At 46.3% G+C, this 13,839-nt stretch overlaps 1 protein-coding gene across 1 annotated transcript in view; it reads right to left on the bottom strand.

Annotated features, from left to right (window-relative positions):
- The window catches only part of LOC135553872 (ras-related protein Rab-26-like), a 98,320-nt gene extending 92,010 nt beyond the window's left edge, over positions 1-6,310 (bottom strand). The window contains exons 1-2 of the mRNA XM_064985799.1: positions 6,114-6,310; positions 304-414 (exon numbers count right to left, since the gene is read on the bottom strand). Coding sequence (XP_064841871.1) covers positions 304-414; positions 6,114-6,308 — 306 coding nt within the window. The 5' untranslated portion in view covers positions 6,309-6,310. The remainder of the gene's footprint in view (positions 1-303; positions 415-6,113) is intronic.
- Positions 6,311-13,839: the final 7,529 nt, after the last annotated feature.

Below are 13,839 nucleotides of genomic sequence, written 5' to 3'. Positions count from 1 at the left end.
GTGGATTTGGCACAGGAGAGGAGATGCCAATCAGCAGGGGACGGTTCCTAAATGAAAGCATGTCAAACTAATTTAAGAATCGATAGGTCTTCCAGAGAGAGACTGGTATCCACAGAGGAAACACTTCCAGCCGCAGGGCTTAAGGACACAGGAAAAGCTCTGTTCCGGAAAAAATCTATTAAAAGTTCAGCCAGGAATGGACCCATTTTATATACAAATATGAGGTATGAAGGACATTGATTGAACGTTACCCTTTTTATAGAAACGTGTGTGTGTGTCCATGTATTATCCATCCCCACTCACCCTGAAGTCGATGCCCACAGTAGAGATGAAGCTTCCTGCCAGGAAGGCTCCGTCTTTGAAGCGCACCAGCAGACAGGTCTTCCCCACACCGGAGTCTCCCACCAGCATCACCTACAGCACAGCAAGAGGGACAAACTGAATGAAAGGGGTTTTAACACACATCCCACAAAGCTGCACAAAGGAAGGTTAAACAGTAAGTGAACATTCCCTTTGTCTCAATGTAACAAGGACAAACTGAACATGACAGGTTCCAGCACACTTCCCCAGAGAGACAAAACAGTTCAATAGTATTTCAGCACAACCCCCAATCTCCTCCCTCATAACGTCCCTGATCACAACATATTGGTGTGTCCCAGCCGCATTGTTCCAGCCGCGTTGTTCCAGCCGCGTAGCCCCAGCCGCGTTTCCCAGCCGCGTTGTCCCAGCCCCGTTGTCCCAGCCGCGTTGTCCCAGCCGCGTTGTTGTGTTGTGTGTCCCAGCCGCGTTGTCCCAGCCAGCGTTGTCCCAGCCGCGTTGTCCCAGCCGCGTTGTCCCAGCCGCGTTGTCCCAGCCCCGTTGTCCCAGCCGCGTTGTCCCAGCCGCGTTGTCCCAGCCGCGTTGTCCCAGCCGCGTTGTCCCAGCCGCGTTGTCCCAGCCGCGTTGTTCCAGCCGCGTTGTTCCAGCCGCGTTACATTTACATTTAAGTCATTTAGCAGACGCTCTTATCCAGAGCGACTTACAAATTGGTGAATTCACCTTCTGACATCCAGTGGAACAGCCACTTTACAATAGTGCATCTAAATCATTTAGCTGGGGGGGGTGAGAAGGAACAATTTATCCTATCCTAGGTATTCCTTGAAGAGGTGGGGTTTCAGGTGTCTCCGGAAGGTGGTGATTGACTCCGCTGTCCTGGCGTCGTGAGGGAGTTTGTTCCAGCCGCGTTGTTCCAGCCGCGTTGTTCCAGCCGCGTTGTTCCAGCCGCGTTGTTCCAGCCGTCCCAGGTTGTTCCAGCGCGTTGTTCCAGCCGGTTTGTTCCAGCCGCGTTGTCCCAGCCGGGTTGTCCCAGCCGGGTTGTCCCAGCCGCGTTGTACCAGCCGCGTTGTCCCAGCCGGGTTGTCCCAGCCGGGTTGTCCCAGCCGCGTTGTCCCAGCCGGGTTGTCCCAGCCGGGTTGTCCCAGCCGCGTTGTACCAGCCGCGTTGTCCCAGCCGGGTTGTCCCAGCCGGGTTGTACCAGCCGGGTTGTCCCAGCCGCGTTGTTCCAGCCGGGTTGTCCCAGCCGGGTTGTTCCAGCCGCGTTGTTCCAGCCGCGTTGTCCCAGCCGGGTTGTCCCAGCCGGGTTGTCCCAGCCGGGTTGTCCCAGCCGGGTTGTTCCAGCCGCGTTGTTCCAGCCGGGTTGTTCCAGCCGCGTTGTCCCAGCCGGGTTGTCCCAGCCGGGTTGTTCCAGCCGCGTTGTTCCAGCCGGGTTGTTCCAGCCGCGTTGTCCCAGCCGCGTTGTTCCAGCCGGGTTGTCCCAGCCGGGTTGTTCCAGCCGCGTTGTCCCAGCCGCGTTGTTCCAGCCGGGTTGTTCCAGCCAGCGTTGTTCCATCCATACTCCAGGTTAAGAATCCAGGTTAAGAATCACTGCTGTACACAATGGCTATGTTCACTACAGGAGATATCAGACCTCTAGCCAACCATTATAACTCCAATCACTTATGTGACTTTGGGTCAGTCTCTTAACACAGGTAAACATCAGGACCACAAGTGGCCATAAGGAAGTCACCTAGACATTATTGCACATCTGGTCATTTGTTTTGTTCAGCATTATTATTAGATTCTCATTAAACCTTATAATAAATGGATTAAAGCGGTCTCGACATGTTGGTGTTTGGCCAGTAGAGATGAGTGTGACTGGGCATCTGGAAATTAGGTTCTGCTCTTAATTTTGGTCAGATAGCAATACTGAATTATGTGCCTGTGCGTGTGTGAGAGTGTCCTGCTGCACACATTCCCCTCTTTCTGGGGCCTAATGACATTATAGAGTTGATGTGTTTAGTGTAATCAGTAGAGATGCAGTAGAGATCTAGCCAGGTCAGGTCAGGTTGATAAAATCTCAGTGGCATCTTCATTCCTCTAATCTTCTCTCCTGTTCCCACATCCTCTCTTATCCTTATCTACCCCTCTTCTCTCTTCCCCTCTCATCTCCTCCTCTGTTCTTTCATCCTCTCCTGTCTTTTACTCTCTGTCTCCCACTTAAAACAGCAGTATTTTAAACAGACCCAGGCAGAGTGAATAGAGCAGGAAGTGAAGTACCCTGTTTTTCCTCTGTTAATCATCTCCCAGACTATGCGCTGCTCTACAGAGTGTACAGTGAGTGACATATGGCAGCTGCCTCAGCACAGATGAGCTGTAATAAAGCAGGCTCTCGCAGGCCGCCAGCCCCCGCACACAGCGGATCCAGTGGCGCACCGCAAATCAAACCCTTTTGTAGGGTGCAGGCTACATCTCATTCCTGGCCCAGTAAAGTGACTGGAAAACGCTGTGGTTTCGCTCTCAGTGTCTATGAGCAGAGTTTCCCTCAGCACACAGAAAACTCAACTTCTCTCTGATGTTTGAGTCAGTGACTCGAACATCAGAACATTGGAGTTTTTTCCCACACTGGTTTTAGCCGTTGATTCAACTGATATTTCACTCAAAAACTGAACGCATCTTCATCATAGAGCACTTTCAGGACAGAGCAAAACTACCTTGTGACATGCTCATTGTTTTGGGAATGTATTAACAGTGGAATAATGAACTAAATATCTAAATATAGTTGAAGTGAAGTGATCCTTCAAGGCTCTTGTTTTTGGGCTTGAATGATGAAATTAACAGCCTCCAGTTGGCATAATGCTTGTGAGCTCAACTGAGGTGAGCAATGAGTGAAATGCTACAAATGAGCTCCACTGTGCGAGTATTTCTGGGTAATAGTCTCAAGGGTGCCAAATTGAATGACATTTTGTAAATCTGTAACTCTCTCCAGGGGTTGGGTTGTTGCTCTAGGCCTATCCTTTTCAAGAGCTGCCACATTTCTAACTGACTAAAACAAAGAAGGGTGTGGTTGCGAGGCCGGTTGGACATTCCTGCAGTCAGCATGCTCCATCAAAACTGAACAAAAATATTAAAACGCAACAATTTCAATGATTTTAATGAGTTACAGTTCATATAAGGAAATCAGTCAATTGAAATAAGTTTCATTAGGCCCTAATCGAATGGGGCCACAGTGTCTCCTGACCCCTCCTGGCTCAGCCTCCAGTATTTATGCTGCAGCAGTTTGTGTGTCGGGGGGCTAGGGTCAGTTTGTTATATCTGGAGTACTTCTCCTGTCTTATCCGGTGTCCTGTGTGAATTTAAGTATGCTCTCTCTAATTCTTTCTCTCTCGGATGACCTGAGCCCTAGGACCATGCCTCAGGACTACCTGGAATGATGACTCGTTGCTGTCCCCAGTCCACGCTGCTGCTCCAGTTTCAACTGTTCTGCCTGCGGCTATGGAATCCTGACCTGTTTACCGGACGTGCTACCTGTCCCAGACTTGCTGTTTTCAACTCTCTAGAGACAGCAGGAGCGGTAGAGATACTCTTAATAATCGGCTATGAAAAGCCAACTGACATTTACTCCTGAGGTGCTGACTTGTTGCACCCTCGACAACTACTGTGATTATTATTATTTGACCATGCTGGTCATTTATGAACATTTGAACATCTTGGCCATGTTCTGTTATAATCTCTACCCGGCACCGCCAGAAGAGGACTGGCCACCCCTCAAAGCCTGGTTCCTCTCTAGGTTTCTTCCTAGGTTTTGGCCTTTCTAAGGAGTTTTTCCTAGCCACCGTGCTTCTACACCTGCATTGCTTGCTGTTTGGGGTGTTAGGCTGGGTTTCTGTACAGCACTTTGAGATATCAGCTGATGTACGAAGGGCTATATAAATACATTTGATTTTATCTATGGATTTCACATGACTGGGAATACAGATATGCATCTGTTGGTCACAGATACCTTCAAAATAAGGAAGGGGCGTGGATCAGAAAACCAGTCAGTATCTGGTGTGACCACCATTTGCCTCGTGCAGCACAACACATCTCCTTTGCGTAGAGTTGATCAGGCTGTTGATTGTGGAATGTTGTTTCACTCCTCTTCAATGGCTGTGCGAAATTGCCGGTTATTGGGAGGAACTGAAACACGCTGCCGTACACAGATCCAGGGCATCCCAAAAATGCTCAATGGGTGACATGTCTGATGAGTATGCAGGCCATGGAAGAACTGGGACAGTTTCAGTCTTCCAGGAATTGTATACAGATTCATTTGACATGGGGCCATGCATTATCAAACTGAAACATGAGGTGATGGCGGCAGATGACTGCTACAACAATGGGCCTCAGGATCATCACTGTATCTCTGTGCGTTTAAATTGCCATGTATAAAATGCAATTGTTCTTGTTGTCTGTAGTTTATGCCTGCCCATACCATAACCCCACCGCCACCATGGGACACTGTTCACAAAGTTGACCTAATATTGCCCCCAGCACGAGGTGCACCTGTGTAATGAACATGCTGTTTAATCAGTTTATTGATATGCCACAACAGTCAGGCGGACAGATTATCTTGGCAACGGCGAAATGCTCTTTCATTTCAGCTCATGAAACATGAGACCAACACTTTACATGTTGCATTGATATTTTGGTTCAGTATATCCTCACTCTTAATGGAGCAACAGGAGTATATCAGAGAAATAGACTACCATTCAGACAGCCTAACTAACAGTGACTCATCAACAGGATGGGGATTGGTAATAAACCATGTTGGCTCTTCCTAATAATCACTGCTTCCCTTTGTTTAATCAGTTGGCTCGTCCTAATAAATCAGTCACTTCAAAGACAGAGGGGCACATCACCGGAGGGACAGCCAGAGGGGAGACAGTTTGGCAACACATTTAGGCTTGGCACAGAAAGGGAAAGAGAGAGAAGGAAATGGTGAGAGAGGAGAGGAAAAGGATAAGAAAGGAGAGAAGAGAGAGAGAGATGGGGTAAGGAAGAGAGAACTTTGAAGCAGTGGCAGGATGAATTGACAGCCATCACAACCTGTTGTTTAGCCTTAAGACGACACGGCTTCACTAGTACACAGAAAACTGCCAAATAGAGAATACATTATGAGATGTGTTGGCTCTTGCTCCCATATGTGACCGTCAATGGTTGCTGAGGTGCTATTGATTGTCTTTAGTGACACAGCTGTGGCAGAGGCAATAGCTCAGTTTGATGAATGAGTGTTTTGTGGTCTTGTAAAACACCCCAGGCTTGACAAGGTGAACACAAAAGGTCACTGTGGTGATTAAAGTTATACACAACATAATGTTTACATCTCATTAGTCCTTTCAAACATGTAGGATAACCTAGGTCTTGGCCTACTTGCTTGATGCACATTCACACATTACATGTATTATCTTATCAACCTGCCATGTGTAGCCCATCAACCTGTCATGTGTAGCCCAACCTGTCAACCTGTCATGTGTAGCCCATCAACCTGCCATGTGTAGCCCATCAAACTGTCATGTGTAGCCCCATCAACCTGTCATGTGTAGCCCATCATCAACCTGCCCATCATCACCTGTATGTAGCCCATCATCAACCTGTCATATGTAGCCCATCATCAACCTGCCATGTGTAGCCCATCATCAACCACCTATATATATAGATATGTGTTGTTGAATAATAATAGCCTAACAAACTAGCAATTTACTGAGATAAAATAATAAAGTGACCTAATGTTATTGTTTACAAATAATGGCTATCATAGCATAATGCTCAGGTGCATTTACCTTGAATGCGATGTCATAAAACTCGCTGCTGTTGCTGAGTGAGGGTCTGCTCGGATGAACCATACCGTTCGCCTGCACCACGCTCCCCGTCCCTGCGGTGCTCTTCCCAGTTTCCCCCTTCTGGTTTCCGGTGGAGATGCCTGTCGTCGGACTGCTGTTGGCGTTTTTGCCCTTACCCGCCTTTTTGCGGGACATTGTTTTCACTCCAAACAGTTTATAGTTTTTGAGAAAGTGTGACGTCTGAGAGAGTGGCGCGAAATATCTGAGCGTTCGCGGACGATAAACAAGATTAATTATTGTTTTTTGTTTTAGAAGTTGTGCAGTGGGACTGAAATAAAAAACATCTTCTCCGGTTTCACCAGCACGTTGAGATCATGGCTACCGACACTTTTCTCATGTCACAATACAACAAGTGAACGGTTCGAATTGCGTCTTCTCTCTGTAGAGCAGAAACCACACTGCTCGGCAACCTCCCGAAGCACAGGTGAATTGCGCTCTTGTCCTTGTTCCGGTCCCTCCTGCTTTTGCATTGCCAATGGTGAGACTGGGATTTCAGAAGCCTTTTTTCCAATAGCCACAGGCAGCCGGCGTTTCAAGCAACGCACTAACAAACTCCACCGTTTGAGCGCGTGCGGTGAGCGAGGAGATAAGCGAAGTTTTGAGCGCTGCTGGACAACATTTCGCGGGTTGCTTGTAGGAATTCTGAAACACTTTCAAAGGAACACTGCATTTTAACAGCCATTCAGCACCATGGAAAGCGCCCGCTGCCCTTTCAAATAAATCCACCGGATATCTGGAAAGTGGAGCAATACTGAGCTGTTTAGGCTAAAACAGTATCCGTTTTGTTGTTATGAGTCAGTAAAGTAGACCTACCAGTTCTTGGGATGACAAGAGTAATAATTTTAAAATGTTCATCAAGAATCAATCAGTTCACTATGCACACATCAAATCAAATCAAAATGTATTTGTCACATACACATGGTCAGCAGATGTTAATGCGAGTGTAGCGAAATGCTTGTGCTTCTAGTTCCGAAAATGCAGTAATAACCAACAAGTAATCTAACTAACAATCCCAAAACTACTGTCTTATACACACACAAGTGTAGGGGGATAAAGAATATGTACATAAAGATATATGAATGAGTGATGGTACAGAACGGCATAGGCAGGATACAGTAGATGGTATTGAGTACAGTATATACATATGAGATGAGTATGTAAACAAAGTGGCATAGTTAAAGTGGCTAGTGATACATGTATTACATAAAGATGCAGTAGATGATATAGATGTATATACATATGAGATGAGTATGTAAACAATGGCATAGTTAAAGTGGCTAGTGATACATGTATTACATAAAGATGCAGTAGATAATATAGAGTACAGTATATACATATGAGATGAGTATGTAAACAACGTGGCATAGTTAAAGTGGCTAGTGATACATGTATTACATAAAGATGCAGTAGATGATATAGAGTACAGTATATACATATGAGATGAGTATGTAAACAACGTGGCATAGTTAAAGTGGCTAGTGATACATGTATTACATAAAGATGCAGTAGATGATATAGAGTACAGTATATACGTATACATATGAGATGAATAATGTCCTTATGCCAGTGAGTGAACAATCATTATTGTTCTTGTTGTTCTGGGCTATCGATGCACGTTACCACAGCCACAAAGTCAAATTGGCTATAGGCATATTGTAAAAATTGTATTTTGGTATTTTTGGTCTTAATGAAAGGTTCGGGTTAGGTTTAAAATCAGATTTTAAGAAGATACGTTTAGAAATAGGCGAGGTATGGCCATAATTATGACTTTATGGCTGTGGTAACTACCAGCTGGCTGTAGCCTACCTTTCTTGAATGGAAAGGAACTTGCTTTAACACTGCACATGCACAGCACGGTGATCTAATCTCGAAGTGATTCAAAGTTCATTAGTCTATGGCTATTCAACATGAATGCATATGTAAATTCACAAGTCAAAGTGGTACCCATTTGCTGTGCTTCCTGTGTTAATAACCAACACAACTTTTTGAATAAGCAGACACATATCTCGCAAGTATTTTCTTTACTCAAAAACCAAGATAACGTAAAACACAGACCTAAATTCATCCCGAATAGGAGAATTTAATTAGTGCTCAACGTTTGCCTGCACACCAGCCATGCTATTTCAACATCAACTGTGTTCAGACTGTATCCTAGACTACCACGCAGAGCCATGGATCTGTTAACCACGTTATATCTGCATGATAACTTAATACAGTTGGAACAATGAAGACTGCACCTGATAAACTATGATTGTATTGTTGATTGGTCATCAGGATCAGTCTATTGAAGTTTTTCAGTGATTTGAATGTGATTTTAGTGAAGCGCCACCAGAGGGAACTACAGGCCAGACATTACATTTGGAATTGGAAAGGCAAAAGAAAGAGCGTTCAATTAGCATGTTCATATTCACTTTATTTTAATTTCACATTAATATGTTTAGTACTTTTGTTGTTGTTGCTCCAGGCATCACAATGTTAAAACAATGGGAAAGCTAATGGCATATCACAGACAAATGAACAGGCCCATCTACTGGAGATGCTTACTGGACAACTTTTATTTGTATCGCTTTTAAATCTTTTTCATGAATTTATCTTATTAACACTTTGTTCTAGCTAGCTATTTGTGTAGGTAGCTATGAAGTAAACACAATGTTTACAATCCATGCAGGTGACTGAGTGCTTTTTTTACCTCCGTTACTTTGTTTTTATAATGTTACTTACCCTACATTATTCATCTCATATGCATACGTATATACTGTACTCTATATCATCTACTGCATCTTTATGTAATACATGTATCACTAGCCACTTTAACTATGCCACTTTGTTTACATACTCATCTCATATGTATATACTGTACTCGATACCATCTACTGTATCTTGCCTATGCTGCTCTGTACCATCACTCATTCATATATCCTTATGTACATATTCTTTATCCCCTTACACTGTGTATAAGACAGTAGTTTAGGAATTGTTAGTTAGATTACTTGTTGGTTATTACTGCATTGTCGGAACTAGAAGCACAAGCATTTCGCTACACTCGCATTAACATCTGCTAACCATGTGTATGTGAAAAATACAATTTGATTTGATTTGATTTATATGTTTTCTTTGAATTACTTAGTTCAGTTCAAAAAGGTGATCTGTCTGCCTCCACACACACACAGACGGCAGGCAGGCACAGGCAGGACAGACAGCAGACAGACAGGCAGACAGGCAGGCAGGCAGGCAGACAGACAGACAGACAGGACAGGCAGACAGACAGACAGGCAGACAGACAGACAGGCAGGCAGGCAGACAGACAGACAGACAGACAGGACAGACAGACAGACAGACAGGCAGGCAGGCAGGACAGGAGGCAGACAGACAGACAGACAGACAGACAGACAGACAGACAGACAGACAGACAGACAGACAGGACAGGACAGGGACAGACAGACAGACAGACAGGCGGGCGGGAGGCGGACAGACAGACAGGCAGGCAGGCAGGCAGGCAGGCAGGCAGACAGACAGGACAGACAGACAGACAGACAGACAGACAGACAGACAGACAGACAGACAGGAGCAGGAGGCAGGCAGGCAGAGACAGACAGACAGACAGACAGACAGACAGACAGACAGACAGGCAGGCAGGCAGACAGACAGACAGACAGACAGACAGACAGACAGACAGACAGACAGACAGACAGACAGGACAGACAGACAGCAGGACAGGCAGGCACAGACAGACAGACAGACAGACAGACAGACAGACAGACAGACAGACAGGCAGGCAGGCAGACAGACAGACAGTGTCTTTAGACCGTGTTACCCCACAGCACTCATAGAAATAAAGAAATGAAGTTCCTACTCCTTATGGACTCAGGAGACATTTTATTGGTCAAACCAGTGAGTTGACCCTGCTGCCCAACTCAACGGTCTAGTGAGAGGGACGAGAGGGACTGTCTGGACGCACAAGGACAGCTGGCAGCCCAGGCCCACCTCTCCTTGGCCTCAAAACTGCTGTCTGTCAGCATTTTTAGACCTCCACTCTCCCTTGCTCCAACACACCACCCTCTCCCTACCCCCACCACCGCTACCTCAGAGAGGGGGACAGAGCCAGAGGCCTCTCCCTGGGACCACATCCCCCTCTTGCCCCACTCACCCCCTAAACCCTCATCCCCCACCTCTCCGTCACCCCCTCTCTCCTCTGACAGCTGATTGGTTCCACTCCAAACGCAGCTGTCTCCACTTGGAACAGCTGGACATTTTAGAGGCAAGGAGGAAAGCAGGAGAGAAATGCTCTTAGAGAAATGACCAGCCTTGTCAAGGCGTGTTCAATATGACCTGTGAGTATACTCCTGAATACTGGCGTTTAATTGCCATGTGTGTGCATGTGTTTCAGCATGCGTGTGCACAACTCCTTACAGTTATAAGAGACCTGCTTGAGTGTCATGTTTTTATTTCATTTTGATGTCAATGTGATAACTGTGACACAACATTATGTTGTTTGTGGTCAAACACACCACAGATAATACTATCATTACTCCCACAGTTTAACATCACACGAGCCACACCTTGGGTGTGAAGTGTTGCCAATATCACCACCAACACCCTGAAACTTCAGACCTGGGTCCAAACAATATTTTATATAATTTAAAAATGCATTATCTGTTCTTGATTGAGCTTGACTGGTGCAGAAACCGCCCACATGGCACTCCAGGCAGGCTAAAGCAAATGCTAAGAGTGTTTGAAAGATTTCAAATTGTAATTGAACACAGGTGTTTTCGACAGTAACGAATGCCAGCAGGTCCTTGGTCAGGTGCTTGGGTACTAGAAACGTTGATTTGAAAGTGATGGGGGACATAGGGGCAGTGTGCCATACCCGTTGCTGTGAAGTCAGAACACACTCGGTGTCACAACACACAGCACGTCCATCTACGTCCAGAGAGCCCCAGGCATGTGTGTGTTTACCCAGGGTCAGGTGCCCTGAGCGTGGGTTAAGAGGGGCTGCAGCCGCCCGGGCCAGCCGCTCACCCACCCCACCCAAAGACCTGTCAAATGTTGGGGGGTGTGAGGGGGGAGGGGTAGCATTTTAATCTTCACTCACTTCACTCACTCCCTCAGCTGCCCCTACAGTACCAAGTGGTGTGAGGGCCGAGGGGCAACCTGCCAGTGCACGCCCCTCTCCTACGACTCTCAGTCAGTGCCCTGCAGGGTGACCACCACTGGACTGCCGGGCACTCACTCTCTCCCTCCTTCTCGAGCTCATTCTATTCCTTGGGTGTCTTGAAGTGGACAGAGAGAACAAAGATTACCAGAGACGGAGAAAGTCTTTTAGCATGGGTATGCGTTATTGTTGTTTGAGACTCAGCTCAAATGGTGTTTCCAGGTAGTAACATGTGTTTGGTGAAAGGGGCGAAAGCTAAATGGTGGAGAAAGGGAGAGTACACAAACAAACAGCAGGGAAAACACATAACACAGGCCAGATTACATACAGAGTGGTGGTTATGTTACAGGCTTTAATGTTGGGTAAGATAGGTTAACAGATGGATTTAGATAGAGAGAGAGGGAGAGAGAGAGAAGGAGAAGAAAGAGAGAGATGGAGAGGAGAGAGAGAGATGGAGAGGAGTGGGAGAGAGAGAGATGGAGAGGAGAGAGAGAGATGGAGAGGAGAGAGGGAGAGAGAGATGAGGAGGAGTGAGAGAGAGATAGAGAGAGAGATGGAGAGGAGAAGGAGAGAGAGAGAGCGAAAGAGAGAGATGGTGAGGAGCGAGAGAGAGAGAGAGAGAGAGAGAGAGAGAGAGAGAGACCAAAATTAGATTAATAATAAGAATAGAAGCTTCAAAGCCATGGCAAAGCAGTTTTAACAAACTCTCCATAGGATTGTTTTCCATGCTATTACTTTACTCATAAAACATTCAACTGTTTTCATGACATCACCTTCACACATACATATATACTGTATGGGACTTTAAAGTAGCACCGCACTAAGAATAATGACAGCTCAGGAGCCCAGGCAGACCTCAAGACTGGATCAAAACACAATCAATAAAGCTAGTGGAGTGGAATGGATGGAGTTGATCCATGTACACGAGCAGGTCTTCATTTTGACTGGTCGAGCCACGGGTTGTGTTATATGTCACCATTTTGACTGTGTTATTTTCAGCCACTCTGACTGATATACCCCACAGATACCAAGCCAATAACAACTTCACACTGGTGTGATATTTCAACTCTTTCCCTTCTCCAGTGAATAGTTAGTATAATAGATGGTATATTCCCATACTGTATAGTGCCCTACGTCTGACCAGGGCTAGGTGGTATATTAGGTGGTATTTTCCTACACTGTATAGTGCCCTACGTCTGACCAGGGCTAGGTGGTATAATAGATGGTATATTCCCATACTGTATAGTGCCCTACGTCTGACCAGGGCCAGGTGGTATATTAGGTGGTATTTTCCTACACTGTATAGTGCCCTACGTCTGACCAGGGCCAGGTGGTATATTAGGTGGTATATTCCTACACTGTATAGTGCCCTACGTCTGACCAGGGCCAGGTGGTATATTAGGTGGTATATTCCTACACTGTATAGTGCCCTACGTCTGACCAGGGCCAGGTGGTATATTAGGTGGTATATTCCTACACTGTATAGTGCCCTACGTCTGACCAGGGCCAGGTGGTATATTAGGTGGTATATTCCTACACTGTATATACGTCTGACCAGGGCCAGGTGGTATATTAGGTGGTATATTCCTACACTGTATAGTGCCCTACGTCTGACCAGGGCCAGGTGGTATATTAGGTGGTATATTCCTACACTGTATAGTGCCCTACTTCTGACCAGGGCCCAGGGCTCTATGAAGGGAATGAGGTGCCATTTTGGACGTACCCTTAGACTTGCCATTGTGTCAGTTGCAGTCTCATACACCAACATCATGACAATAATGTAGCCTAGTGCAACATGGCAATCCCCCCTGCTTTGGCCTGGGCTTTTCATGTTGTATTTAACAGTAACCCAGCAGGAGGCCTCAGAGAGCTGTATCTGGGGCCTAATCTGAGGTGTTGAGAATAATACATGCTCATTACTCCATGGACAGGTAGGCAACAGCCTGGGTACCAGGACGGAAAACTCAAATAGTGGCAGAGTTATCATCAAGGTGAAAATATATCTGCTACGCATTTATTCAGCTCTCTCTTTTACTCTCGTTCTTACTCTCTCTCTCTCTCTCTCTCTCTCTCATTCTCTCATTTTCTCTCTCGCTCTCCCTCACTCTCACTTTCTTGCTCTCGCGCTCTCTCTCTCTCGCTCTCTCTCTCTTTCACGCTCTCTCCCTGTGTCTCTCTCACTCTCAGATAAATCTCTTTCTGATTTATCGACTAGTGCTAACCACCACTTGTTGTCCTCTCTACAAGGAGGGATAGGAGAGATGCCAGTCACCTCTTAATGGGGTCATTCTCTGCATTCAGGGCTTCCCGGGGCCCCACTGCCATAAATCCCCCACACCCAGGGTGCTTCCTGAAAGTGTCAGTGTCACCGTCTCCCGTTGCAGAGGTGACGTGATTTGTGACCTCACACATGGCGCTAGCCGCTAACGGTTGCTGAGCGATGTGGTGACAGGGAGAGTACACAAGCAAACAGCAGGGAGAAATGCAGCGTAAAGCACAGGCCAGATTACATAC

This window comes from Oncorhynchus masou, chromosome 14 (genome assembly GCF_036934945.1).
Source record: "Oncorhynchus masou masou isolate Uvic2021 chromosome 14, UVic_Omas_1.1, whole genome shotgun sequence".
Lineage (NCBI taxonomy): Eukaryota > Metazoa > Chordata > Actinopteri > Salmoniformes > Salmonidae > Oncorhynchus > Oncorhynchus masou.
The sequence above is the reverse complement of the archived record's forward strand: the minus strand, read 5'-3'. Positions and strand labels throughout refer to the sequence as shown.